Source organism: Lepeophtheirus salmonis, chromosome 4 (assembly GCF_016086655.4).
Source record: "Lepeophtheirus salmonis chromosome 4, UVic_Lsal_1.4, whole genome shotgun sequence".
In the NCBI taxonomy this organism is placed as follows: domain Eukaryota; kingdom Metazoa; phylum Arthropoda; class Copepoda; order Siphonostomatoida; family Caligidae; genus Lepeophtheirus; species Lepeophtheirus salmonis.
The window spans coordinates 53214553-53240882 of NC_052134.2; the positions used below are offsets into that span (position 1 = coordinate 53214553).

The 26330-nt window shown below is 33.0% G+C and overlaps 2 protein-coding genes across 8 annotated transcripts; one reads left to right on the plus strand and one right to left on the minus strand.

Annotated features, from left to right (window-relative positions):
- Positions 1-483: 483 nt before the first annotated feature.
- Positions 484-24061, minus strand: LOC121116224 (beta-1,4-mannosyl-glycoprotein 4-beta-N-acetylglucosaminyltransferase). Of its 7 annotated transcripts, XR_011779895.1 has the most exons (6): positions 23889-24061; positions 10550-10673; positions 5962-6170; positions 3829-4686; positions 3202-3724; positions 2908-3040 (listed from the first exon to the last, which is right to left on the minus strand). XR_011779895.1 is itself a non-coding variant. In XM_071888043.1 (5 exons), the coding sequence occupies exons 2-5, from the start codon at positions 10616-10618 to the stop codon at positions 2803-2805; spliced, it is 1374 nt and encodes a 457-aa protein (XP_071744144.1). In that variant the 5' UTR covers positions 10619-10670; positions 23889-24061; the 3' UTR covers positions 484-2802. The 7 variants fall into 7 exon arrangements, 5 of the variants coding, with proteins under 5 accessions (XP_071744144.1, XP_040566403.1, XP_040566404.1 ...); XR_011779896.1 differs by lacking the exons at positions 10550-10673; positions 23889-24061 and adding an exon at positions 8896-9059 and having other exon boundaries at positions 484-3040; XM_071888043.1 differs by lacking the exon at positions 3202-3724 and having other exon boundaries at positions 484-3040; positions 10550-10670.
- On the plus strand, positions 17172-18727 carry LOC121116637 (beta-1,4-mannosyl-glycoprotein 4-beta-N-acetylglucosaminyltransferase-like). Its single transcript, XM_040710901.1, has 2 exons — positions 17172-17197; positions 17989-18727. Exons 1-2 carry the CDS (start codon positions 17172-17174, stop codon positions 18725-18727), a joined length of 765 nt encoding a protein of 254 aa, XP_040566835.1.
- Positions 24062-26330: the final 2269 nt, after the last annotated feature.

The following is a 26330-nucleotide window of genomic DNA, read 5'->3' on the forward strand; positions in this document are numbered from 1 at the left end:
TCTCATCGTTATTCTTGTATTCTTCAAGTGAGAAAAATAAGTATCAAGTAATCACTCGTGCGTGAAAGACAACGCGTATCTCTGAGGATTTGTTGCGAGTTCTAAGTGTAAATCCTTGTTAGTCTTGGAGGGTCGACAACGTATTAATTCCTACCTAGGTATACTAATGCTAGAAACAGAGTGGGCAAGTGTTTATTTCCTTAATCTCATGGCTGCTTGCAGCTAATTTAATGAAACGTCATGACAGCTATGTTACTCTTTTTCCAAAACATTCTTCAAATTGTCAGGTAATCATTCTTAAAGAATTAATATTTCTCAGTTAGAATAATTATTATTCACAATAAAATATATTCTTCTTCCTCAATAAAAACCCAAGGATAATATCCCTTATGCCCTTTTATAACTGTCACAGTTTAAAAAAACCCAACCTTTTCCCACAATGATTCTTTTAAGGGACACCAAATTATAAAGACAAGAAGCAAATTATATAGAATCGAAATTTATTCATTCGAAATAATAAGATTGAAAATAGAAAAAGAACTTCACCTTTTAAAAAATGAATCCCTTGGGACGGTAAAATAAATTCTTCAGACTAAACATAAATAATTTTGTTGAGTTTTAAATCTGTAGCCTTCCCCCTCTTTTAATACATTACGTATGTTTTTTAAAGGTTCGAACAGTCACGGTGGCAGATAGGACTGGATCTGTGAATCTCTCTGTCTGGGATGACCCAGGGAAATTGATCAACCCTGGCGATATCATTCGGATATCCAAGGTCTACGCAAACGTTTGGAAAAAGTGTCTCACACTCTACATCGGTAAAGGAGGTGAACTCTCCAAAGTGGGAGAATTTTGTCTTGTTTTCAGTGAGACTCCATTTATGAGCGAGCCCAGTCGGGAATTAGCCGCTGTGCAGGCTCAAATTCAGGCAGAACGTTCGTTAGGGGGAGAGAATGGATTTGCTCAAAGAAAAATGTACTCCACTAACAATGGAAAAGTTTTGGAAAAGTGAAGCCAAGCTCACCCAACCAGAGTGGTGAATCCGATTTCAGGAAATGTTGGAAATTATTCGTACTCTAAAAATACCAATTATAATCCGAATCGAAATAATAAAACGAGATAGCGTCAAATCTCTTGTTCTGTATCGATACAATTCTGTTGAAACACATTAAGCCTCTCATTGGTTTTTTTATTATTTTGGTTACATATATTTATTATATTATTGAAATACAATCAGCAAAGTCTAACTGAATAAATCAAAAATTAGAATTTCTTTGATAAAATCTTATATCAACACCCTCGACGACACATTTTGTTTGTCAAGGGGAAGTCCTGTATTGTCCTTCATCAAACATCGAGGCATTCAAAACCACTGTCATCCAGCACTGGGATTCCATAACAGATGTCTACATCCATAGTGGGTGTCAGGTCTTCCACCATCGCCTGCAAGCCATCATTGCCCCTAAGGGCGGCTACATTAATGATTAAGAGAGCTCAGACACACATCCATTTTAGTATTAATTTTTTTGTTGAAATTCTATTGTTAATTAACAAATTATATCTTGTTGATGTTTAAAATTCAAAGTGTTCAGATTTTAATAGACCCCTCGGTGCTGGCACTTAAAATATTAAAAAGTGGCTATGTTTGGATCACAAATGGCTGTTTTTAAATGTCATGTAGTTTTAATATTACTAGTATATGTTCAATAAGGTTCATATATCGTTTCATAAGACGTAACATAGAGAAAGAAATACATAAAGGCAACAAAATGCTCAAATAGGCGTCAGCTCATAAAGGGGGTATAATATGACGTCACATTTGTTAATCTTTCTTGCTTATAATCGACAAATTCCAAATAGGGAAATGATATTAAGCTCTGATGGTATAAAATATATGGTTAACCAATCAATTTCTTTCCTTTAGTTGACGTTGAAATAATAATACACCCAAAATCAAATCAAATACAGTAACAACTTGAAATGCGAGTATAATTATTTCCATGACCGAAGTTTGTAAGTATATATTTATTTTTCCACTTTGCCAAAGCTGATGTTCATTGCTGTAGACTGAAGATTTCAATCTCCTACAGCCTTACTCTGACAAACTCCCAATCAAAATCACTTTGTTGTCACGGGGTAATTTTTTTCTCTATGGCCCATAATCTACCAACATAAAAAAGGCCACATTTGTTGTTGTTAATGTAGAATGCTTATGGTATCCCTGATGCAGAAGTCAGGGGAAAATATAGAACATGAACATTTAGAGGTTTGAGGGGAGGCTGGCTTAGGTTCTTTTTTTTTTTTTTTTTTTTGACAAAAACCCCCCAAAAATTTTAAAATATTAAATTTTTGAAAAAAAAAATTCAAGAGCCCATATATATTAAAAAAAAAAAAAAAGGACACAAAATTTCAAAAATTACATTTCAGTTATTAAATTTTTGGGAAAAAAATTTCAAAAATCCACATCTTTTTACGAAAAAGTTATTTGTTTGGAAAAAAAATATAAAAATTGAATTTTTCGGAAAATATTATCAAAAATTAAGTTTCAACTATTACAGTTTTTGGAAAAAAAATTCAAAAACCCATAACTATTCACAAAAAAAATCATTTTTTTTTTTCAAATACTACGTTTTTTGCTTTGCTGTACAATTGAATGACAAAAAAAATTACTAGTAAAAAGCGAAAATTCCTATACTGTGGGGGAAGGGCATTATCCTCTCCAGCCCACCGCCTGCATACACCTCTGGGAGTGGGCATATAAAAAGGACAATCTATTATGTTAATACATGACACTTATTTTCATTATAATACCAAAATATGTTTAAATCGTACAAAATGTTTAAAAACATATTGTGGAGCATAGTTTGGGTCATTTACATCCACTCTTAAGGTGGGATAAGATCCGTCAAACCATCCACCACTTTCTATGAGGGATCTAATGTAAGTTAACTTAGTCTTTTCTGGATAGTTTCCCCATCGGGGTCTGTCCTCTCTCTGCGCTGAGAGTAACTTCTCTCGTATTCCCTCGGGTTGTAAGCACCTGGAAAATATATTTATGAAATTAATTAGTTACTAAGTTACTTAGCACATTAATTTTTGTTTTAAAAAAAATAAGCTTAATGCTTAGTTATGCAAAAAATTTCGACACGGTTTGTATCACTGAATTTCTTTGACAATCAGCTTTTAAAAATACAACTTTACTTTAATTTGGAGTGAAGATGTCGATGCAAAGATCTGAAACAATAATCTTAAAAACCATGACATGAGCTGAATGTTTTCTCAGAATCATAATGGCAAAATCACTTGAAGTTGATGCTAGGATTCTGTCATTACGCCTGGTGTAGACTTGGTGAGTTGTAAATATATTTTTGGCGTAAAAGATTGTACCCATTGACACATATCTTTTAAAGAAATTAACAGTCTTTTATCGTGTGACACATTTCTCTATAAGAATGGATGTCAACATTTGCCTCTTGACCCGTACATATCATGACCTCATAAAGTTGCTCCTTTAACTGCTGTGAAATTGTTATCTTCATCTTCCCATTTTTTTATGGACATCGTTGGACCATATATGATGACTTTATCTAGCCCTGGATATCCGGATATCAAGTTTGGTGATGTCAGTCACCTATTTAGCTGTTACATTACAACCGTTAACCATCCTTTATGTTTGCATCGACATTTTTACTCCAATAGGGGCATGTGTTATATCAATTCAAAACTGAAAAAAATCAGTGGTACATACAGCTTCTAGAAATTTGTATAATTAACCCTTAAGTTTAAATCTAAAAAAAGTAGCTATAAATATTACAGATATTTAATTACCAAGAGCAGTGATATCCAGCGTAATGACCAATAGATCCAATGGACCATGTTTTTAAATTATGAGATTGAGAATAGTAGGTAGCCTTTGATATGAATTCCTCTTTTTCATAGGCATTACTCCTAATAAGTATTGCCTTATTGTCATACACTTTTTCCAACATACCCAGAGTACACCCTGTATATAGTTCCACCAATTTCTCTGTCTTAGGCTCTGTACTCTGTACATTGAGCCAAAAAAATCCATACAGATTCCAACGAAAATTGAATTTTATTGGCTCGGAGTAACCGTCGTACAACTTTAAAAATAAGAGAACGGATGGATTGGGGACTTCATCTGCATCAAACAATAGAAACAAATCATCATCTCGCTTGTTTTTCAACAGGGGTAGACCATTGAGGCTTAGATGATTGCGAGTAAAATCCTCAGCTAGCCACCCATTAGAATCCCATTCCTTCAAAAAGAAGGATAGAAAAACATAGAGTAATTTGTCTTGATATTGATTCATCCATCCTTTGGAGATTCCATCAAACAAACCTATGTCCTTCTTTTCACCAATCATAGTATAGTTTGATTCTTGAATGATGAAAGCATCAACAACGTCATAGTTGGTGGCCAATCGAAGTTCCAATAGTTCATATTCATGATTGAATAAAAGGCCTTGAATGATTCGACGAGGAATCTTCCGGCGAATGAGTTCATTTTCGCCCAAAGGAATGGAGGAATAATGTCCAAACCAGACAGCATCGGGTATGCCGCAGTCGTTTCCAAAATAATTGTCGTTACATATGCACTTCTTTGAGGATGTATCCTTCCAATTTGTTCCATCTATGAAACATTCCACATTTTCAGAAATAGTCCTGTTGATAAGGGAGAATGTATTCAATGCATATATTATAGAAAACAAGTTATGATGAATAAAAAGTATGGTTTAATGTGCTTGACTATAAATATAATAAGAGCTGTAAATAATATATGTATTTAAAAAATCTATTCGTCTTGAAGCTATGAGCCTCTGAATAAAAAGTATCTATTTTTCACTTTAAACAAAGATAACTTGAGTTATAAGTATGATGTAGACATTTTAAAAATGCTTTTATAACTTTTTAACATTTGACTTTTAAATATATTAATATAATTTATCCCTATCTTCAACACCGAGGGCTTAAAACAGCTTTGAACCTTAAAAATAACAAAAAATGGATGACCTTTTTCTGAAGGCTATGAGAGAAAAAATAAGGTCCTCAAACAGTTTTTGTACTATTTTTGCTGTTGGACAGTGTAATTACAATTTTCCCTAGAATAGAACTATTTTAAAGGTAGAAAGTTATCCTATTTTTAGCAGTAATTTATTTTCTCACTTCAAAGTCTTTTAAAAGGCAGCCAGTATTTATAATGGTCTTACTTCAGATCTACCATAGGTCTCAATCTCTCCTTCCGCTCTTTTTTCCTTACAAACTACTCAGTTTTAAATATATATCAGGGAGCAAATATATAGAGTGCACCCTGTATACAAGTTCGATGCTATATGCACAGGCCTGCAATAGTTCATTAATACAAATGTATTGTTATTTCTTAGATCAAAATATGTATATGATATGTATCAGAGAGCACTATATAGAGTGTACCCCGTGACTCGTTTTTATACATACAAAGAAACTTTGTTTGATTAATGTAGAAGATTATAGGTCAAGTAAAAAGTTCTGAGCGTTATTTGCTTTATTTTGACAATAGAATTAAAATAAATAAATGACATTCCTATGCCGGTCCAACTCGACGATTTCCGTTATTTTTTGACATTTTCGATGATTGGCCTGCCATATCGTACCTCATCTTTGACGTCCATATTACCAGAAGGGAATCCTTGGAACCACCGCTTTCCTGTTGTATTCGAATCTGTATTGGCTCCATAAACAGCTCTTAATTACTTATTTTATTTGTTGAATATCCCCATGAATAATGATATTCAATACTTATCATATATAGAGTTTAAATAAATGAATTTGACTTTAAATGAAGTTTAGGAACGAACTAAAGTGTTTCATATAGACGAATTAAACAAGAAGACTTTTAGTCAAGGGTGGTGACCTGATTTGGACTCTAAATATAGATTTGGTTATTTGTTTTTTGCATACCTGAAATACTGCTTTTGGTCATTCCTTAGGACAAAATTTTGCTGTGTGCTTTTCCAATCGTTTACGTTAAAATCTTTAAATGCATATTCCTTTTCTGCAGCATTATCAGGGATTTCAATCCTATTTTCCTCTTCTAACTGATTATTCTCGTTTAGTTTATGTACATCAATCTCAGTTTGTCCTTTATATAAATAAAAAATACTCACAATCTATAAGTAAAAAATAATATTAGAGTTTCTATGAGCAACAATCATATTTAAAAATAAAAAAATATTTAATAACATTCAATATTTTACTGATATAAATTAATGTCCCTATTAAATTACAGAAATGTCCCTAGATCAAAATAGACTGAATCAAAGTTACAAACCAAGTGGCAATAAAAAGACAACGTGATCAATATTGAAAGTCGACAACCCAAACACAATTTTGTCCGCTAGAGCAGTAGACTAATCTTGAATTAATCTTTAACTAACTACGCTAACAATTCCCATTTTTAATCGGATTGACATGAAGCATTCTGCAAAAGTAAGAAATAGTTGCCTAAGTAATGGATTAGTTAACATCTGGATAGACTATTCTCTTTTAAATCACGCAACCTTTCTTTTATATCCATAACAGTAAAGTTTCAATAAGTTAAATTATTTTATCGGCCATTAGTTAAAAATAAATATATAATTTGGATAATAAGTGATTATTTCTTCTTAGACGTGAAACATTCCTTCAAATTGTGGGATCCCTTGTTAACATATTAGAAAAGCATCCTGTCAAAAAGCTCCAAGACATTCTTCGAATACATTTTCAACATTAAACTTGGAAATTCTTAATAAGTGAAAATCAGCTATACCAATTTATTGGATACCCAGTAAATAATTATTATAGTAATATCTTGTGAGTATTTATATAAAATTATTATTGTTTATATAGATAGTAAATCATTTGATAACTCTAAGAAGTTGATTGCTCATTTCATTTTTAATATGACGATTTGCAAAAAACTAAATGTAAAAATAGAGAACTAAAAAGACGTGTCTTCAGAAAAAATGTTATAGACTCTATAGAATTAAAAACAGAAGAGACATAAATTTATCTATGTTATGATGAAGAGAACAAGAGTTGAGACATAAATGACTTAATGTGAAGTTATCTATAGACGAAAACAAGTTCATCAAGAGACTCTCCACTCAGATACAAGAGAAATTGGATGAACTACAAAGGAACTGGACATTCTCTCAAAAAATGTTTTCATTCGATGAGGCTTAATATGAGGGGAAAGAAAGGGATAGAAGGAAATTCTCTATAAAAAATTAGCTTTTTCTTCAACAGAATTTAATCATACTTAACTTTTAGGGCACTCTTTCAAGATTCAACAGGGAAAAATGAAAATTTCCGTCAAAAACTTTCACCAGACGATCCACAATTTGATAATTGATTACTTTTATACCAAATGAGGGGTTTCAATGGAGGATGGGATAAGTCGTAGGCTCTGTGTTGATAATTCGTCACTTTTGAACAAGATTCTTCTCTTCTACAATTGTTATTTATGGGACATGTACTACATGAATTATTTATTTTTAAGGCTTTATTGAGGAGGATCCGTGGCTTGTGCCTATCAAGATGTTAAACAATCTATGCATAAGTCAACCAAACACCTAGTTACCTTGATTGTATCACACAGCCATTCATACGGAAAGAAACAGAAGAAATGGACCGACAATAGTTGGTGATAGCCTTTATTTCCAACTACGGAACTATTGTTCTATGTTTGTTGGGAATTGTATACAGCTTTCAAAAGAGTTAGTTTAAGCAATTAATTTTCAGAAAACAGATTAGATGAAAAGAAGCAAAATTATTGAAATCTGAAAAATAAGTGCTCTATATATATTTTGTGTTTGATTTAAAATAAAAAATAAAAAAAATAGAAATATCTACTCTAAAAAAATGTATTTTATGAAAGTATATAAATTAAATATATATATGATTTCTTAAAAATGGTCACAATCAGGAAAAAAAAAAAACTGCAAGAGGAGAAGGCAGGAGCGAAAAAAAAAAAAAAGAAATGGTATAAAAGTTATTTTCCTAAAGAAGGTCATTCGATAACTTTACCAATTTTATTAAAAGACCGCCGGAAAATATCCATTCTTCTGTTAATAATATCTTTCGACATAGGAGAAAGTTCCTCGTATTTTTTTAGTTATAAAACATTTTCAAACACGGAAAGAAAGAGAAGAACCCCACGTATTTGCTTCCGGTCCCGCTTACGCTAAAATCGGCCCTCGCCTCAGTTGAATAACTTAGGATTAGGGACTGGCGCAATGTGTTTTTCATAGGTGCCCAACAATATCTAAGGCCGGTCTGTAAGGATAATGTTATTAATAGTGATGAAAATTGTGTGTATTTCGGGAATGTAAAAAAAAAAAGTCACCGAAAATCAACATGATCACCCCAGCAATTTGAAAAATGTTTTGGAGGAGACCAGTTTAGCTGTCATGACGTTTCATTAGATCAGCCAAAATCAGCTGTGAGGAGGGCATGAAAGGAATAAAAATGGGATATTGGCAAGAATGACTCCGATGTCGACCCCCGATTCTTCTACGAGTCCAACAAGAACTTGCAATTATAACTCCTATACAACTACTTTATTTTCTCTGTCTTCCATGAAGACGACGCACGAGTGTTCAATTTAAAAAAATAATTGAACCTAGTAGGAAAATAAGGTGCCTACTCAGGAGTTAAATAGTAATGACAACAGCTGATGCAAAGAAATTCATTCTTCAGATTACCAATTCTAAAAAAGTTTGCAAGCTAAAAAATATACACGATTTACACCACAAGTTATTTACATCAGTTCAATTAATTTATTTTTAGGTATATACAGAAATAGCTCAATACCCCCCCAAAGAAAGTAATTATCCATAATTAATTATGCATTACCTGCAGGGTACATAATATAATTAATATTCTTTGAGCCCAACGTCGTTGAAATATTGCTTTCATTGCTCAGCCATTAATCATTACTTCATTTTAAACTATCACTTAAAAACTTGACTTATGTACTTTTTTTTAAACATTTATCAATATCAATATTATGTTGATTGAAGATATGGTATCATTTATAAAACAAGGAAGGAAACTCTAGATTATAAAATTACTGATAGCACGTAACTGATCAAATATGGATTCATCTGTTATATTTACACAAGATAATGAAAAAATAATTCTTTATGATACGGTAATATCTTGACATACGAGTTTAATTCTTTGTTAGACGGAGCTCGTAGGTAGCATTCATTTTTGCTACGAATTTTTCCATTCTTTTTGTCAGATTTCGTCCCAAAAAAGATAAAGAATAAATAGGGGTGTCAACGGAAGATGGGCTGGAGGGGCTATAGCTCCCTCCACATAAGGAATTTTTGCTCTTTACCAGAATTTTTTTCAACATTGGGGCAAATTTTTGGGGAGAAATTTGTTTCCAAAAAAATTTACTTTCTGTGAATAGCTATAGATTTTTGAAATTTTGTGAAAAAAAAATTTAATGTTTGAAATTCTTTTGCAAAGAAATTAATTTTGGAATTTTTTTTTCAATAATTTTAATATTTGAAAAGTAAATGCAGGTAACTTTAAAACATAACATATCTGCTGACAGAGATAACTAGTCATGGAAATAGTGTGTATAACGGGCATTTAAAAAAAACACCAATATGGTAACCCTGAAAATTTGAGGAATCTTTTGCAGGAGATCAGCTATAATCAGCTTTGACAAGGGAGGAGGGGAAGAAGGAAATAAACATGAACATTGCCAAGAATTACTCCGATGATAACCCCAAATCTCCTTTGAATCCTATAAGGACTTACAATTATTACTTTGCAACAAATCCTCAGAGCAAAACAACAGGCCAGCTAAAAAATTCCCAGTATTTACATCACTAGAGATCACTATAAAAAAATCCTAGTGCTCCTTGCTCGTTAATTGTAATACGTTGTAATTTTTAAAATGGAGAGCCCTCATGCCTTGTAGGTTAACATCATATACTTATTTGCAAAATATATGCTCACGAGGATTCAATCAACTTTCACTCATTATGACGAAGGTTCTCACTTGCAGAGGTCCAGGAACAAGACAAAATTCCTGAAGATAATAGTAGGACCCATCCATCACAATTGACAATTGATTATTTTACACGCACTAAGTGTCTTATTTAATATTTGGAATTGTAGCATTTAATAAATAAGTAGGAATGGGGTTTTTGTAGATCCCAAATAGAAGGGATGATCTATACTTATGGTATTAGAGAATTAATATCCTTGTTAGCACAATCTGCTAATTATATGAGAAAATGAATTACTGCGATATTTAAATATGTATTTACGTATATATAAATACACAAAACATAACCTGGAATTATTCTTACAAAAAGAGATGTTTACACCACGACAATCTATTAAAAAACGAATAAAAAGGAAAAAAAAGGTAACAACATCAACCTTTTTTACTTTTCGCATAACAGAAAAAAAAACAAAAAACAGGACCACTTTATTTTTAAAGACAAAAGTGTCTATCCCAATATAATTAAATAAAAAATCATACCTGAACCAAAAAAAATGAGAGATAAATTATAATTCCGAAATTTGAACAGTGTTTTTTAATCAGAAACATTGCTTTAGTTTTTTCTAAACTTCTTGATAGAGAATCCACGGTAATCTTTCAACTACTGAAATACATTTTAAGAGATATTAATTAATATATAATTTAATACCACTCTGACTCATCTAAAAGTTAATTAAGCCTATAAATATAGCCTACAATTACAAATATAATTAATATTTTATGAACACAGCTTAATTTAATGTGTACACGATATGATAAATTATAAAAAATATATAGGTATATCATTTGAAAATTTTATTATCAACATAATGGCAGAGTGTGTTATTTAAATATGTAGAGCGTTTTCATGTGACGTGAGCAAATTTTGGGCTTTGTATGAATAAAAAAATATTTTTCATTAATTTTATGGAAAATAGTAAGCTATTGTAATATATATTTGGATATCAAAATTGTACCAAAGGATAAAATGACTCAAACTTTTCTGTCTATCGAAAATCTATCTCACTATTGCCTAGTTTTATTATATATCTGTGCTTAAAATGTATTACAAATATGTTATTCGGGGACGTCTGCAGGATTATATATATATATTTTTTTTTAGTGGAGAGGAAGTTTTTTGGAAAATAAATTTCAATTATTCAATTTTTTCTCACATAATAACAAAAAACTATTCACAAAAAATGAAATTTTTTGAAATAAAATTTCAAAAATCCACATTTGTTCACAAAAAATCTTTGTAAAAAAAAATTCACTAATCCACAGCTATTTACATAAAATTAATTTTTTTGTCATATCAAAATACATAAAAAATCATTTTAAGGATGTAAAAACTTCCGGTCCAGATGGGATTGGTGGGAAAATTTCACCCAATGCGTAGATGAGGTTGTTCCCTATTTAGTTGAGCTGGGGAAGTCTATGAAAATTCGTGGGAGGCTTCCGCAATCCGGTACAAGAGGTCAGATAGTTCTGATCCCTAAAAAGGTGGCGGCTTCCGATATCAAAAATTTGAGACCAATCACGGTGCTCCATGAGAGCTACCACATTCTTTCGGGTGTTCTTGCCAATAAAATAGAACCAATTTTGAACTCTAAACTTGGCAAAGAACAAAAAGGCTTCCTAAACTGCAGGAAGATTTCAGACATTTTAAGAAATGTACAGTCTGCTCTTGAGATTGTACGTGAAAAGGAAACTTTTGGTGCAATTATAGTTGTGGACTTCAGCAAAACATTTGATTCTGTCAGACACAGTCATATTTTGAAAGCAGTTAAAATACAATCTTCACTTCAAGGGTACGTCAACTACAGGGTGTCCACGATAAATTGGAACTATCTTAAAATTCAACCTGCTTGATAAAAATGGAATTTGGAGTGTATTTGTTAATATGAAAAAGTTAGACATGATATTCAACAATAAACTTATTCAACATGTCCTCCCTCAGCAGCCACCATCTTCTACATCCTGCCTCTAAAGGATTTGCATGCCCTGATGACTTCCTCGGAATCGATAGCATTCTACTACCTCGTAGTGGAGCCCTTCAGGGCCGCGATGCTCTTGTGGCTGACCTTGCACACCTCCCTCTCCAACTTCCCCTACCAGTAGTAATCACATGGATTGAGGTCGGGTGAGTTGGAGGGCCAGGTGTTGCAATCCCAGAAAGAGATGTCGTGGGAGCTCAAGAGGTTAGTGGTCCTCATGGCGATGTGTGCGGGCGCTGAGACTTGTTGGAATATGAACTCCCTCCCAGCGGCCGTATCCTTCATCCAGGGGATGACGAACTCCTCCATGACTTCACAGTACCTTATCGCGTTAACCCTTTCCTTGGGATTGAAGAAGAAAGGAGGCATCACCTCACCGGTGCTGCAGATGACACCCAGAGTCATCGGGGAGGCCGGGAACTTTGTGGCGAAGACTGCAGGGACCTCTTCTCTCTCCTTGGCAAGCCACCTGTCATTCTGGACGTTGTAGCTTCTGTCGACAGTCCAGTTCTTCTCGTCAGAGAAGAACATGATTCTTCCTCCATGGCTCCAAGCCTTGATGGACTTCCGGAGGCCTTCAAGGAAGCGGAGAGTGCGGATTCGGTCACTTCTCATGTTGTGGGCCTTGCAGCAGACCTTCCCCTCAATCTCCCAGGCATTGAAGACCCGGTACACCGTGGTCTTGGGGTAGTTAAGAAGCTTGTAGATAGCAGAGGGCTTGTGTCCCACACGAGCCAATTCGAGGATGGCGTCTCTCCTTGCTTGTTCCATGATGACTATGGTTTGTTGTCAAAACAATTGTGGTTTAAATTACTTCAAGAAGTATGAAATGAGGTAGGTCCAGTTTGAAAATCAACTATAAAAAAACCGTTGCTCTTCTTATTGTTAAATGGAGCCGCCCAAGTAAGGATATTCAAATTACTAGCTGTTCAATTAAGGAAACAGTGGAAATATTGGGAATTATATGGTAAACAAAAAGTGCCTTTTATTCAAACTGGACATTCCTTAAAAAGTATGTGTGTTCTTCCATTTACCAATGTAGAAGTTTTAATTTTCGAAATAGGGTTGACGTTTATAATATCCTAATTATTCCTAATGTACTATACAAGGCAACAGCTATTCCCATGCTCGCTGAGAGGGCAATTGAAGAAAAACATTCCTGGCTTAATAAGCTACTTCATAGGATCTATTCACCCACAATCAGAAGACATAGATCTCTTGTGCGAGAAAGATTATCTCTGCTCTCAAGAATACTGCCCAAAGTCTATCAAAAAGTGCTAATTGACCTTTCAAGACATCCAGAGACTGAGTAGCGAGCTACTATTTCCTCATAACCAGCATAAACACATGGTTTATGCTCTGAACAGATTTTATAAATGATCACTTGCTGGAATTATCTCCATCTTTAGCGGCAGCACATAGGATTATTTGGAAAGGAACGCCCTCATTTTTATCCACCTCCACCATTGATGTGGCGCGACAAAACTGTAAAAAGAAGGTTCTTTTTTAAAACCTCATAGAACCAAAACAATTAGAATGGTTAGTCTAAACGAGGGGCATTATCTCCTTTCACGATATGAGCAGCGACTCCATGTTCAACTGTGTGGAATTTGTTTATCCACAAAAGAGAGCCGTAGACAATCACATGATGCCCACTCCATGGCATTTGAGAATGTCTTTTGCATTAAGTTAAAGGAAGAAGCTCACAAAATCTGCAACAAGTTCATAAAAAAATATTGGGCCTGAACATATCGTGGAAGAAGAGAATCATGGGTTCAATTTCTAAAATAAAAGATGAAAAGCGAATTACTTCACAATTTCCAATCTCTTCAGAATGAATATGTATCCTTCAATGCTCCTTCCAAGGACTGTAGAAAATTGTTTAACACAGTTATGCATGATTTTGTAGACTGTCCTTCACTACATATACCTACTGAAAAAATTTATATTGCTTAACATAGCACGAATAAATGATAAATTCGTGACTGCTATTCTTTTATTCGGGCTCACCTTCAAATATTTCGAATGTTCCTACAAAAACTACCGCCATAGAGTTAGCTCTCTCGAGCTGTAGAAGTAGGATAGCGGAGAAGGCGACCCTATCCGAAATGAAGAATTTAGAGCTATTCTTATTTTGACTGCTACAAGATTATCTGTTTTGGACATAAAAATTCTGGATTTTTTTAATCTAACGTGGAAGTACATGGGGGATTTGATGCCCTACTACCCATTTGCTTTGAAACATGATACGACGTTTCTTATCCGTCGAATACGCATCCAAAGACAGTTTTAAAAGTTTTGTGCATCCAAGGCTTAAATTTTGAGATTTTTGCCTCTATCCTAGTTTTTTTAGTTGTATGATTATGATAATTTTTATTCATTTGTTTTCTACCAGATCATTGTAATAATTTTATTGAAATTTTTTATGAAATGTGATAAACTAATCATCCAGAGTATTTCTATTATCTTTTGATTCACCTTGCTAATTAATTGGTGTATTAAATTTTGTTCAGGGATTTAACTATAAACTAAAATGTTGATTTATACATATGTATAACTTCTCCAAACGAATAAAGTCTTCATGTAAAAAAAAAAAAAAAAAAAAAAAAAAAAAAATCAACAGATATTGACAAAAAATTTCAATTTTTTTGTTCCACTGCAGAATTTGCCCAAATGTACTATTTTTATTATATATTAATTTTTTTTTTTTTTGGGAGGGGGGCTTAGTTTTTTTAATTAAATTTTTGGAATAACATTTTTTGTGTTGTCAACAAAACAATATTCAATTGTAAACAAAACCAGATTGGACAATTATGTCTGCTCATAAAGGACGGATAGGAACCCTGATGATTTATGGCTGAGTTATAATTGTAAGTCCTTGTTGGACTCAGAGTAGAATTGGGGATCGACATTGAAGATTTCTAGCACAAGTCCTTGTATATTTCTTTCTCCCATCCTCCCATGTCGCAGCTGATTGTAGGTATTCTAATGAAATATTGTCACAGGTGAACATGCTAATTATAGGTTTCTTTTTTCTTTTCTTACATCCCCAAAATGATAAAGTTTTACATTATGAAATGTACACGTATGATAATTGTAACAATGACGTAAAAGACAAAGGATTAATAAATTATTATTCTTCAACATAGCGCATGGATGTGTGGGTTTTACTCAAAAAAGGAATTAATTATTTATACATCATAAATGTGTTCATCAGTCAATTAATCTTTATGCCTAATTATATTTATGAAGATAGTTTCTACAACGTTCCTACATATTTCAATTTCTAAAGATAACTTGTTCATCATGACGGAAGATTCGCTTCAGAACGTCAGGAAGACACATTCATTACACAAAGTTGATGTAGGTAATTGTAGAAGAAATGAAATATTAAAACAATTGTGGTAAAAAGTTTGTGGGCAAAATCGTTGGGGTAATATCGTTGTGCCGTAGAGTCGTTAAACTGATACAAATCGATAATATAAACCGATAAAATTTTGATCGTGATAAACTTAAATTAATCATTATTAATTGCTAGTTTGGACATTTGATACAAATTAAACAACGAAGGTTTTAGAATTCCTTTGTATTAGTTTTGAAGGTCAGATATACGGAACCGGTTTTGGACCCGTTCACCCTCTTTTCTTTCTTTCGTTTATTTTCCGAGAAGTTTCGGATAGTCATTAATTCTTTCATTTTTGGAACTATGGAAGAATTAAGTATTGTGGGAACGATAAAATGTAATGTTCGTATAATATAAAAACAAATCCTCTTAATTCAGCAGGGGTGTTTGCAGGATTTTATCTATATAATTTTAAATTTCATGGAAAAAAATTTCAAATGTTAAATTTTTTGAAATTTTTTTCAAAAATTGCAGCTGTTGACAAAAAAATTAAATTTTTTGGAACAAAATATCAAAAGTTCATAGCTATTATCAATAATCGACAGTTGGTCACAAAAAATTCCAAAAATTAAATTTCAAGTATTAAATTTTTTTGAAAAAAATGTCAAAAATCCATAGCTATTCACAGAAAATAATTTTTTTTTGGAGAAAAACTTTCAAAATCCGTTGCTATTCACAGAAACTCAATTTTGTTTGAAAAATTAAATTAAATTTCATAAATCAAATTTTTTTGTAGAAAGAAAAAAAAATCCTTAATTTCAAGGGTGGGAAGAAAACCTTCGATTATATTTGGAAGATCTACATTAATTCTATAATATATGTATATATATTGTAGAATTAATGTAGATCTTCCAAATATAATCTAAGGTTTTCCTTTACTTGAAGTTCTTTGTAATTAATTATGAAATTATGGGATTTTAATTCAATTTGGATATAGTAATTTATTTCAAATAAATGTTGTTTCTTATCATAATTAATTCGAACCGGTGTACTTTAGCTACTGGAAAGAGGAAGAAGGCTTTCTTCCCCTTTGGTCGCTCTTTCTATTATCACGCAACCTTTCATCCAAAAAGATATATAAAAAAGGCCCAAAATCATCTGGGAGTTAGCCAAATAAGTAAATCAAAGCAACTTCTATTTATATTTTATATTTACTCCCAGACTATCACTGACATATCATGTCTTCACCTTTTTTAAATGAGTTACATATTATTAAAATCTACTTAGTATCATATTTAATACTATATGATAATATTGCTTAGTAATATTTGATTAAAAGAGTAATTATTATATTATTTCTATAAAGGAATAACCAAAATTTATTTATAGAAATAAAAAAATAGCCAAAATATATATTATATATACGGAGCATATGACGTATTGAATAACCTGTAACTTTGTTTATTTATCAAAAAGAATAAATTATGAAACAGCCAACACATATCTAAGGAGAGCAGGGAATCGACAGCTGACAACAAAACTACATAGCTATTTTTGTTGTTAACACGAAGTACAACGGTTTATAAAGAAGTCGGTTCGAACTCATTATAAAAAGGTGCGACATTCATGTTTGATATTTTCTATTTTAAAACATACATTAAATTGAATCAAATGGGCTCATTTTACAATAATGAATGCAAAAATACATCACTACTAACTTTAATTGGGGAAAGACTCATTTTAAATCTTAAATTGTATGTGAAAGATACATTTATGCTAATATATGTATGAGGGCGAAACTTCTGAAAGGTAAAACTTCTCCAGGGTAAAACTTCTGAGGGCAGAACTACCATGGCCTATGATGTTCCTGGGGCGTAACATCCTAGAAAAAATCAGTTTAAAATCCTTGATGATGTTGCAGAAAAGGAATATGGATTTAAAGACTGGAAAAGCGCACAACACAATGTTTAGCTAAAAAATGATTACGAGAAATATTTCAGGTATTCAAAAATCAGAGTACAAAATCTATATTAATAGTCCGAATCAGGTCTATGACTACGGGAGCAATGTTCTGTGGGATGGGGCGTGCTTTAAGCCACCTTGCAAATTTGCAAGCTATGCTGTCAAATTTGTTCAATAATTAATTTTCTGACCTCTCCTTCATTTTATCACAAAATTAAACTACAGAAGAAGCTCTTGGTTTGGGTTCTTTTCTTTCTGTTTGCTGGTGATAAAGCTGGATAAAGATTGAGTCTAGAGACAGGTGAGGAAAAGTATGTCAGACGGAGTGGAGAGCCCTCCTCTCTTCATGATGTTAATGAATTTCCCGTGGTCGACTTATTCATCTTGAGAATCTGCCTCGAACTTAATACTAGTGGCAAGTGGAGAGTCACCAACAGTCATATATGATGTGTGTGGTGGACATTCCGAATTTATTGAAAAGTGATTGCAAAAGCTAAGCTGTCATTGCTCAAATATTCCCTAAATTGTCAGGATTAGCGTATCCTTTTTTTTAGTCAAGTACATTAAACATGCTTTTTTATCCATGATAACTTGTTTTCCATAGTATATGCATTGAATACATTCTTCCTTATCAACAGGAACATTTCTGAAAATGTGGAATGCTTCATAGATGGAACAAATTGGAAGGATACATCCTCCAAAAAGTGCATATGTAAAGACAATTATTTTGGAAATGACTGCAGCAATACACCCGATGCTGTCTGGTTTGGACATTATTCATCCATTCCTTTGGGCGAAAATGAACTCATTCGCCGGAAGATTCCTCGTCGAATCATTCAAGGCCTTTTATTCAATCATGAATATGAACTATTGGAACTTCGATTGGCCACCAACTATGACGTTGTTGATGCTTTCATCATTCAAGAATCAAACTATACTATGATTGGTGAAAAGAAGGACATAGGTTTGTTTGATGTAATCTCCAAAGGATGGATGAATCAATATCAAGACAAATTACTCTATGTTTTTCTATCCTTCTTTTTGACGGAATGGGATTCTAACGAGTGGCTAGTTGAGGATTTTAATAGCAATCATCTAAGCCTCAATGGCCTACCCCTGTTGAAAAACAAGCGCGATGATGATTTATTTCTATTGTTTGATGCAGATGAAGTGCCGAATCCATCCGTTCTCTTATTTTTAAAGTTGTACGACGGTTACTCCGAGCCAATTAAATTTAATTTTCGTTGGAATCTGTATGGATTTTTTTGGCTCAATGTACAGGGTACAGAGTCTAAGACAGAGAAATTGGTTGAAATATATACAGGGTGTACTCTGGGTATGTTGGTAAATGTGTCAATTGGAACTGTTGGTCATTAAGCTGTATATCACTACTCTGAGTAATTATGGATCTGTTTTATTTTTTGTCAGTTTTAAAGTGATGTATTTTTGTAGAAGCTGTTTCCACAAACTGAATTTCTTGGGCTATAAATTTTGAAATGATATATAACAAGTTTCTATTAGTGTAAAAATGTTGATACGAACATAACAACGGCTAAAAAGTTTTTATCCAGATCGTCCACTTAAAAAATTGCATTAAAGGTAGAACAGAGACTATATATGATGTCAACTATTCAAGACGCACTAGTAGACTACATATTGATATCCAGGGGCGAGAAAGAGCCTTCAAAATGATTTTGGTGTCCTATCCTCCTAATTTCATGTAGTATATTTTTTTTTAGGACACACCATCTCAATCCAAGGTCAAACTTTTGTTAACAATTGTTATTTTGCTACAAAACAGGACACTTTAAATAAATTATAAACGCACTTTTTGTTTGCTTTTGTTACCCATAATGTGATGATTAATATAGAGTTTAATTATAGTATAATTTTAAAATATCAAATAATATATAATTAATTAATAAAGTGGCTGTGTAAGAAATCGTGCTGCGCCAATTATAGCTCATTAGAACCATTATTACTTGTAATCGATGTTGGATTATTTAAAAATTTATAATTTATATCAAAACTATCAAAAACGGTACGATTTCCTCAGTAGAATCAAACTAGAAATTAAACATAAGCTTTGATTGGTTTTATGAATGTTTGATTACGTATGAAGTGCCTACCGTCGTCTATATAAGCAACTATTATGGTGAATACTTGTCACAATTCCAGACTCATTCAATTTCTACTTTGAGGTTTCTTTATTCAGACTTTGTCGAAAGTTGATATTGGTTGCATTACTCGGGGGAATATTAATTGAGCAGGGGAAAGTGTTCCTGAATGTTTTGGGATATTTCCATATTTTGGACTTTTTTTGTTCTGAGAACGTATATGCCAATATTTATTTAATGGTGCATTTTACTGTAGACTCTGTATTACCAATAGATCCTAATCTGAAGATAATTCAGAAGTGTAATGTGGATTCCAAAACCACAGAAGAATATCTCGAATGTTGTAATAATTTTGTTTTTTTTAGAAAGTGTCGCTACCATAAGCCAATAACCTATAAAGGAAGACAGTACAGTTCACTCACCCCTTTTCTTTTGAACTACGAACTCAGGCCTAAATTAGTTCGCTGAAGAACTCCTGAGCGCGCTCCCACTTAGTTTTGTGAGCTCGCTCCCGCTCGTTTTTTAAAGTCATGAGCGTGTTCTTCCTACATTAAAAATTAGTGGGGCTAATGTTTTGGCTCCCGCAGGTGTATTTGAATTTGACAACTCTTTATGATTGCAATTAAATTCAAAATATTGCAAGTTGAAGTGTGCCGTACGATTTTTGACAACCATACATTATTTGCTATAACTTATAATAATCCAAATGAGTGGTTTAATTAAAATAGGCGTGTGTAAAAATTCTTATATGTCCAATGGTGCGCCTTGGGCAACAAAAGTTTGGAAACCACTCTCTGAGGGGACATGAATTTACAAGGTTTGTGCAATATCATCCAGTTAAGTTTGATATTAGCTTGAGATTGTATAAAGGTTTTCCAAGTTTTTGAACTTATGTTTGCCTGAGATTTTTAGATCGTATGTCAATTTACAACATAAAAATAGAAGAAAATCGGAATTCAATTGGGAAAATTCGTCTACAAATAATAAAGATTTATCTACCAACGTTATCTCTACGAATGAATGGGCCGGCAGTATCTCTTGGGGAACCGATATCTGAATTTTCTTCACGCTACATGAAAGGTAAACTCATCAAACGAAAACAGCATAGAGTCTCAGATACTCTATGAAAAAAAAATATTCTTGTTTATCTTAAGATATAACTTCAACCGTCTATTCTTGCAATCTTTAAAATTATTCTTATTCACACAAATTTTTTGATGTTATCTTATTAGAGGTAGAAACAAAAAAAGTATTGCAAACTTATATAAATGAAAGAAAATTCGAGCGATTTTATTGCTCTTCTAAAAGGATGGGTGCACTCCTGAACAATATTTAAAACAATGAATATTCTCCCACTATCGCTCAAGAATTTTGAGGGCCACTCATTAATGCTTTGCCTAAAGTGTATTATTGTCTATTGATGTTTGATTGATTGAGTTGAGAAGTGCTTGCTTATCAATATCATGAATTAAAAAGTTGGGAAATAATCCCACTTTACAAGTTCTAAGAAGAATTCGAATCCATTATAGTGCCACGATTTCTAAGGATCAACATCGAAATTATACGTAAAAATACGAAGAACCTTAACCTCATGAGTCAACATATTTCATCATCTTCCACCTAATGGCCGATGGAAACCGTTGTCACTCGAATTAAGGATTAAACATACTGATTTTTACTCCTTGCCCTTTGTTCCCCCCGCTCTGACATTTTTTCGTGGAGGCGTATGCATAACACTCCCAAATATAATATATTTATTAGATATTACAGTAATATAAGTCAACTTTTCTGGTAGACACGTGATTCAATAATTTAATAATAGGTTGGGGAAAAAGTAATTTCGTATTTTTAGCTTTATTTCAATGGTTCATAACAAGTGTTGCACTCATTTGATTTAAGCCAAGTATGCCCCGTTCTTTTTGATAAATCGTTATCAACGAGAATCCAACTTCCTGATGCCCTTCTCTTAGAAGCCCTTGTCAATCCTGACTGCTTCTGTTCAATCGCCAGATTCAAACGGTAGAGTTGTTCACAATAGAGGGCAGAATTGAGCAGGAAATAATCACTCAAACCACTGTTGAGCAACACAAACTGAAATACCCGTATACATCAGAACTTTCCTTGGTCCCTTTTGACACGTTTTTCCCTGTCAGGTAGTAAAAATGTAAAATTTGGCGAATTTCTTACTTTGAGACCTCCATACTCGACACGATAATTCACAATTGCACCGGCCAAGCACAATACTTTTACAATGGCGTATGTAATATACATTCATAACTTTACAACACCTTATCGTATTGTCCGACATGACCAATACTGAACACGATTTACTTAAGTAAAAAAAAGGGCGGGAAATGCGAAATTACTTTTTCCCAAATCTAATATATTTATATGCTTGTATAAATTCAGTATTTAGAGGGTCTGAATTTGTTGTTGGCTCCAAATTGTATTAAAAATATTTATTCAATTGAAATTTGCCTTATTATTTATATGCAAATTGTAATGTTCTACGAACACCACCTACAGACCAAAGTAACGGACTGGAGTAAAGTCAATAAGATCACCTTTGGATTAGGGGTACAATCATACACTAAAACATATATTCAATAAGGGATTACATTTAAAAGGATGTACACACTATGACTATTAAAATATACCAACTTGTAAAACACAAGGTACATTACTATCTACTTAAAACAAATCCCTACGTCATGATCTAAAAGTAAATAAAAGACAATACATAACATAAATGAAATTATGTGGGCCAGCTGATCTACATTAGTAACTGATACTGTTTAAAATTTAGAAAAAGCTATAAAAACTGATAAACATATGTATATAGTTTATCTTTAGTAAATTACTAAGATTCTTTATTTAATATCCCTCTCCTTTTTAAGAATATCGGCCTGGGTCTGTATACTTTCTACTTAGGTGGGCCCTCTTTTTTTCTAATACTCCTTACATAGGCTAACCATGAAAACAATCCATATATACCTATTAAGACTAGTATGGTACGGGGTCGTACCACGGTTCGGTTTGGTACATTTCTACTTCTGGTGCGGTACGACTGTACGTACAAATATATGTAATCACATATAGAATATTTTGATGATTTAAAGATTTTAATCCATAAGCATCCTTCTAAATAAGAAATATTTTATGTACAAGGTAGGGCAGCAAAACGTGGACTCGAATAATTCATATTTTCAATAATGTTAACAAAACATGTAGGCAAGGTTTTTACAAAAAAATTCACTCTATATGGCAACCTTTATTATCAATCACAGCCTGAAGGCCATGCAGGAATTGATGACAAACTCCTCTGACAAATTGTCCCATGCAGCCACTATGGAGGACTTCAGTGAGTCAACATTTGGGTGTGAGCTCCTTTTGGTTTCCCTTTTCAAATTGGCCCATATAGAAAAGTCAAGTGGGTTCAAATCTAGGGAAGAAGGGGGCCAGATCTCTTTGGGCCAAAATAGAGCTATGTTATCTGTGTATAATTTTTGGAACTTAGCAGACGTTTGAGAGGGGACACCATCCTGAGTCACCACGTAATTACCTTCCCGGTAGTTGGTCTTCAATCATGGCAAGATGGTGTACCAAAGAACCTTATAGTAAGCCTCCTGTCCCATTTTCTGCACAGCCTTGAAAAATAACGGAAGTATCTACTTTCCATCAGAGACCATAACGCCATGACCATTGGTTTGGCAGATATTTGATATGGTAAACCCCTTGTACTTCTTCTTTTGTTTTTGCAAGCCAGCAATAATTCCGTCGGTTGTGGAATTGATGAACTGGAAAAATGTTCTTGCCCAAATTTTTTCACAATTCACCCATTTGTCTTAATCCATGTGAGGATTTTCTTGGAGCTCTCAAACCTCCTGGCTTTCATGCCCTCCGACAGAAGGTGACGTGGGGTCCTTGTGAAAGAAATTAATGCTTTATAGGCCTCATGATGGTCCTTTGGAGCCTCAGAGTAGTCGTGTGCAAGGCGATTCACCGACTTAGTGGGATTCTCCTTTATATTCTTCTCCAAACTTAACAAGAATTTAGTATCCCTCTACTTCATGACTTCTTGTAGAGGTCTTCCCCATTTTTTTTTTTTTTTTTTTTCATCAGGGAAACATAAAAACTAGTCTCCTAGAACACAAACCAATGTCCGTAATCTTCATCACATCAACTCCCTAGTCAAGGAGATCTGAGATGCGCTGCTTTTTTAATAGTTTCTCACTAATGATGATGAAATGAGTAAATGATTAGTATAGTTTGTTTATGTAAAAAGAACAGCGGAAACAGAATATCAAAAAATAAACACTAAACGTTTTCATCGTAATGATGAAATAAACATTAATATATGGTACACCTTTTGCTGCCCGACCTTTTGTATTTGTTTATACAAAAAAGAGATAATGACTTACAAATTGATAAAATACGCCCCAGTTGACGAAAACCCAGTGGTTGGTGGAGGGATAATTAAAATAAATTTTCCAATGTTTCCTTGTTAACTTGTCGATACCTCACAATTACAGGTGCATACATCAGTATCAAGAGAAATAATTTTTTGACAGTGTGCAATATTGTCACTGCTAATCGGTCTTGTCCATTACTGGAAAATGTAGACAAGCTCATCTTTTTACAATATGTATATAAATATAAATTCATGAATACTAGTATTATATTACCCGTGAATATCTTATATCAAGCTTTGTTCTTCTAAGGAAGTTAAGTTTATTTGTACAGAAAATAAATTTTACAAAAATAAAAAAAAAATAGAAAAAAAAAATAATTCTATTAAGAAAAACATTTTACAAAATACCGTACTGAACCTTGTATAGCAAGGGTGTGCCGTGGTTCAATCCGAACCGTGGGTGAGTTGTACTGCCCTATCCCTAATACATATGTACATATTGGAGCAAAAACCCTTTTATGTTTAAGAAAATCGGTAAATATATGTTCAAACGGTCTCGATGGATTCGGAGATGAAAGTAAGGGCTCCAAAGAAGTGGCATCTATAAAAAAAAAAATAGCATAACTCACATTACTTAGTCGATTGAACTATGACATTGGACATTCCAACCCAAAAAATACAAAGAAGGAGCCCTAGGGCGTATTATTTCTATTCCTTGATGAACCATATGAATAGAAGTAACTATTGGTTTTATTTACGTAAATTTGAATACATTATTTGGAGTCGGTAAAAACTTCTGACTTAACCAAAAAAGGTACTGACTCTGGCTCTGTAGCTCTGATCCTAATCCATGAATTTTCGAAGCATCAGTGAACAAACTTGACGGAAGGTTAATATTAAAATTAAAAACGACTCAATCTATCAGTATTTTACACATATCAATTAAATGGAGATTCATGGTTAGTATCCCAATACCATGAATAATTCTTACATAATAATGGATGAAGTTCCTTGGAATATCAGTCAATAGAATGATTAAAAATTGAAAATTGTTAACTAAACTAAGAAAAAAGAACGAAGGTCTGTTGTATTTTTGGGTTTTGGAAACTCAGAAATGGTTTAAGTGGTAAATTTTGACATCCTTGCACCATTCTGGTGAATTTTCTCACCAATAACAATTACAACATGACCAAATTGGAACTTCTCACTAGAAAGCCTAATTTGAGATCATTGGCAAAAAGTTTAAGCAAAGAGAAAAGAGAAGAATATCATCAACATACTAATATGATAAAATGTATAGATTCCAAGGAATGATCTCGTCGAATACAATGATCTCCACCACTGGAAGATAATCCCAGGGGAGCTCTACAGTGGAGCACAAACTACCCCATGGTGTCAAAAAGTTGTCAACTCTTCGTTATGTAGAGTTACATTAAGAGTTGCAAATCATTTTGAATTTGTTGGGATCATTGAGAAACGTTCGTTTAAACTAGACTATGGATATATTGGCTGGTTGAAAGATTGTTGTTCTTAAAATTGTTTTTTCTTTCTCTATTGATCTATTTGAGTATGGAAAAGTTCGTGTCTGTGGTATCAACTCTAACAGGTAGTGTAAGCAATCCTGAGAGGTGCCCAAAGTCTTTGGTAAAGCTCATATATTATCTCATTTTTACATAAATAAAGAGGTAGTGAAGATTTGATTGATACCTTAAACCTACTCAGTCGATGACTTAATTAAGTAGAAATTTGTAATACTTAACCTTTCAAAGACATTAATAAAAAAATGACCCCCCAAGACTCAGGGATTCAATTTCCTGTATACATTTTGCTGCATTTTTCGAGGGAAAATGGCCTCTTATATTTTAACGTTTCCTAATTATTTCATATTTTGGCATTCCAACTCAAAAGTAGGCCTGCCCAACAACCGCTTCTAACAACTCTAACATTCATTTATAACTTTGACCCTCTATCGTTTATTAGCTGTTCTTTTCAATAATAATTATGCAACAAAGAGTAAATAAAGCTTTAAACCAAGTAGTGAAACGAAGATCCTTGTGATTAAATCACTCAACCTACAATAATTATTAAATTAATAAGTGTTCAGATTTTAATGGATCAACTGGTGTGATCATGAAAGTAACAATGAGGGGTTGTTCGAAAGTTAAAAGTGTAATTCCTTGTTGGTCTCGAAATAAATTTGAGGATCATTATTAGAGTAGGTATGTTATAAAAGAGGGAGTGCTTTAATCTTTTTTATCTCCCACGTATTAAGTTGCTGGAACATTAAACATAAGCAAGCTTGAACATTTTTCTATTCATTAGTGAAAAAAATATATAAATTGATTGAGGGCATCAGTTTTTATGAGATGAAATAGATTGTAGTCGCTAATGAATAGAAAATGTAATGAACTGCAGATTTGCGTGGTAGTTTCGAACAAAAAATAATTCCTTG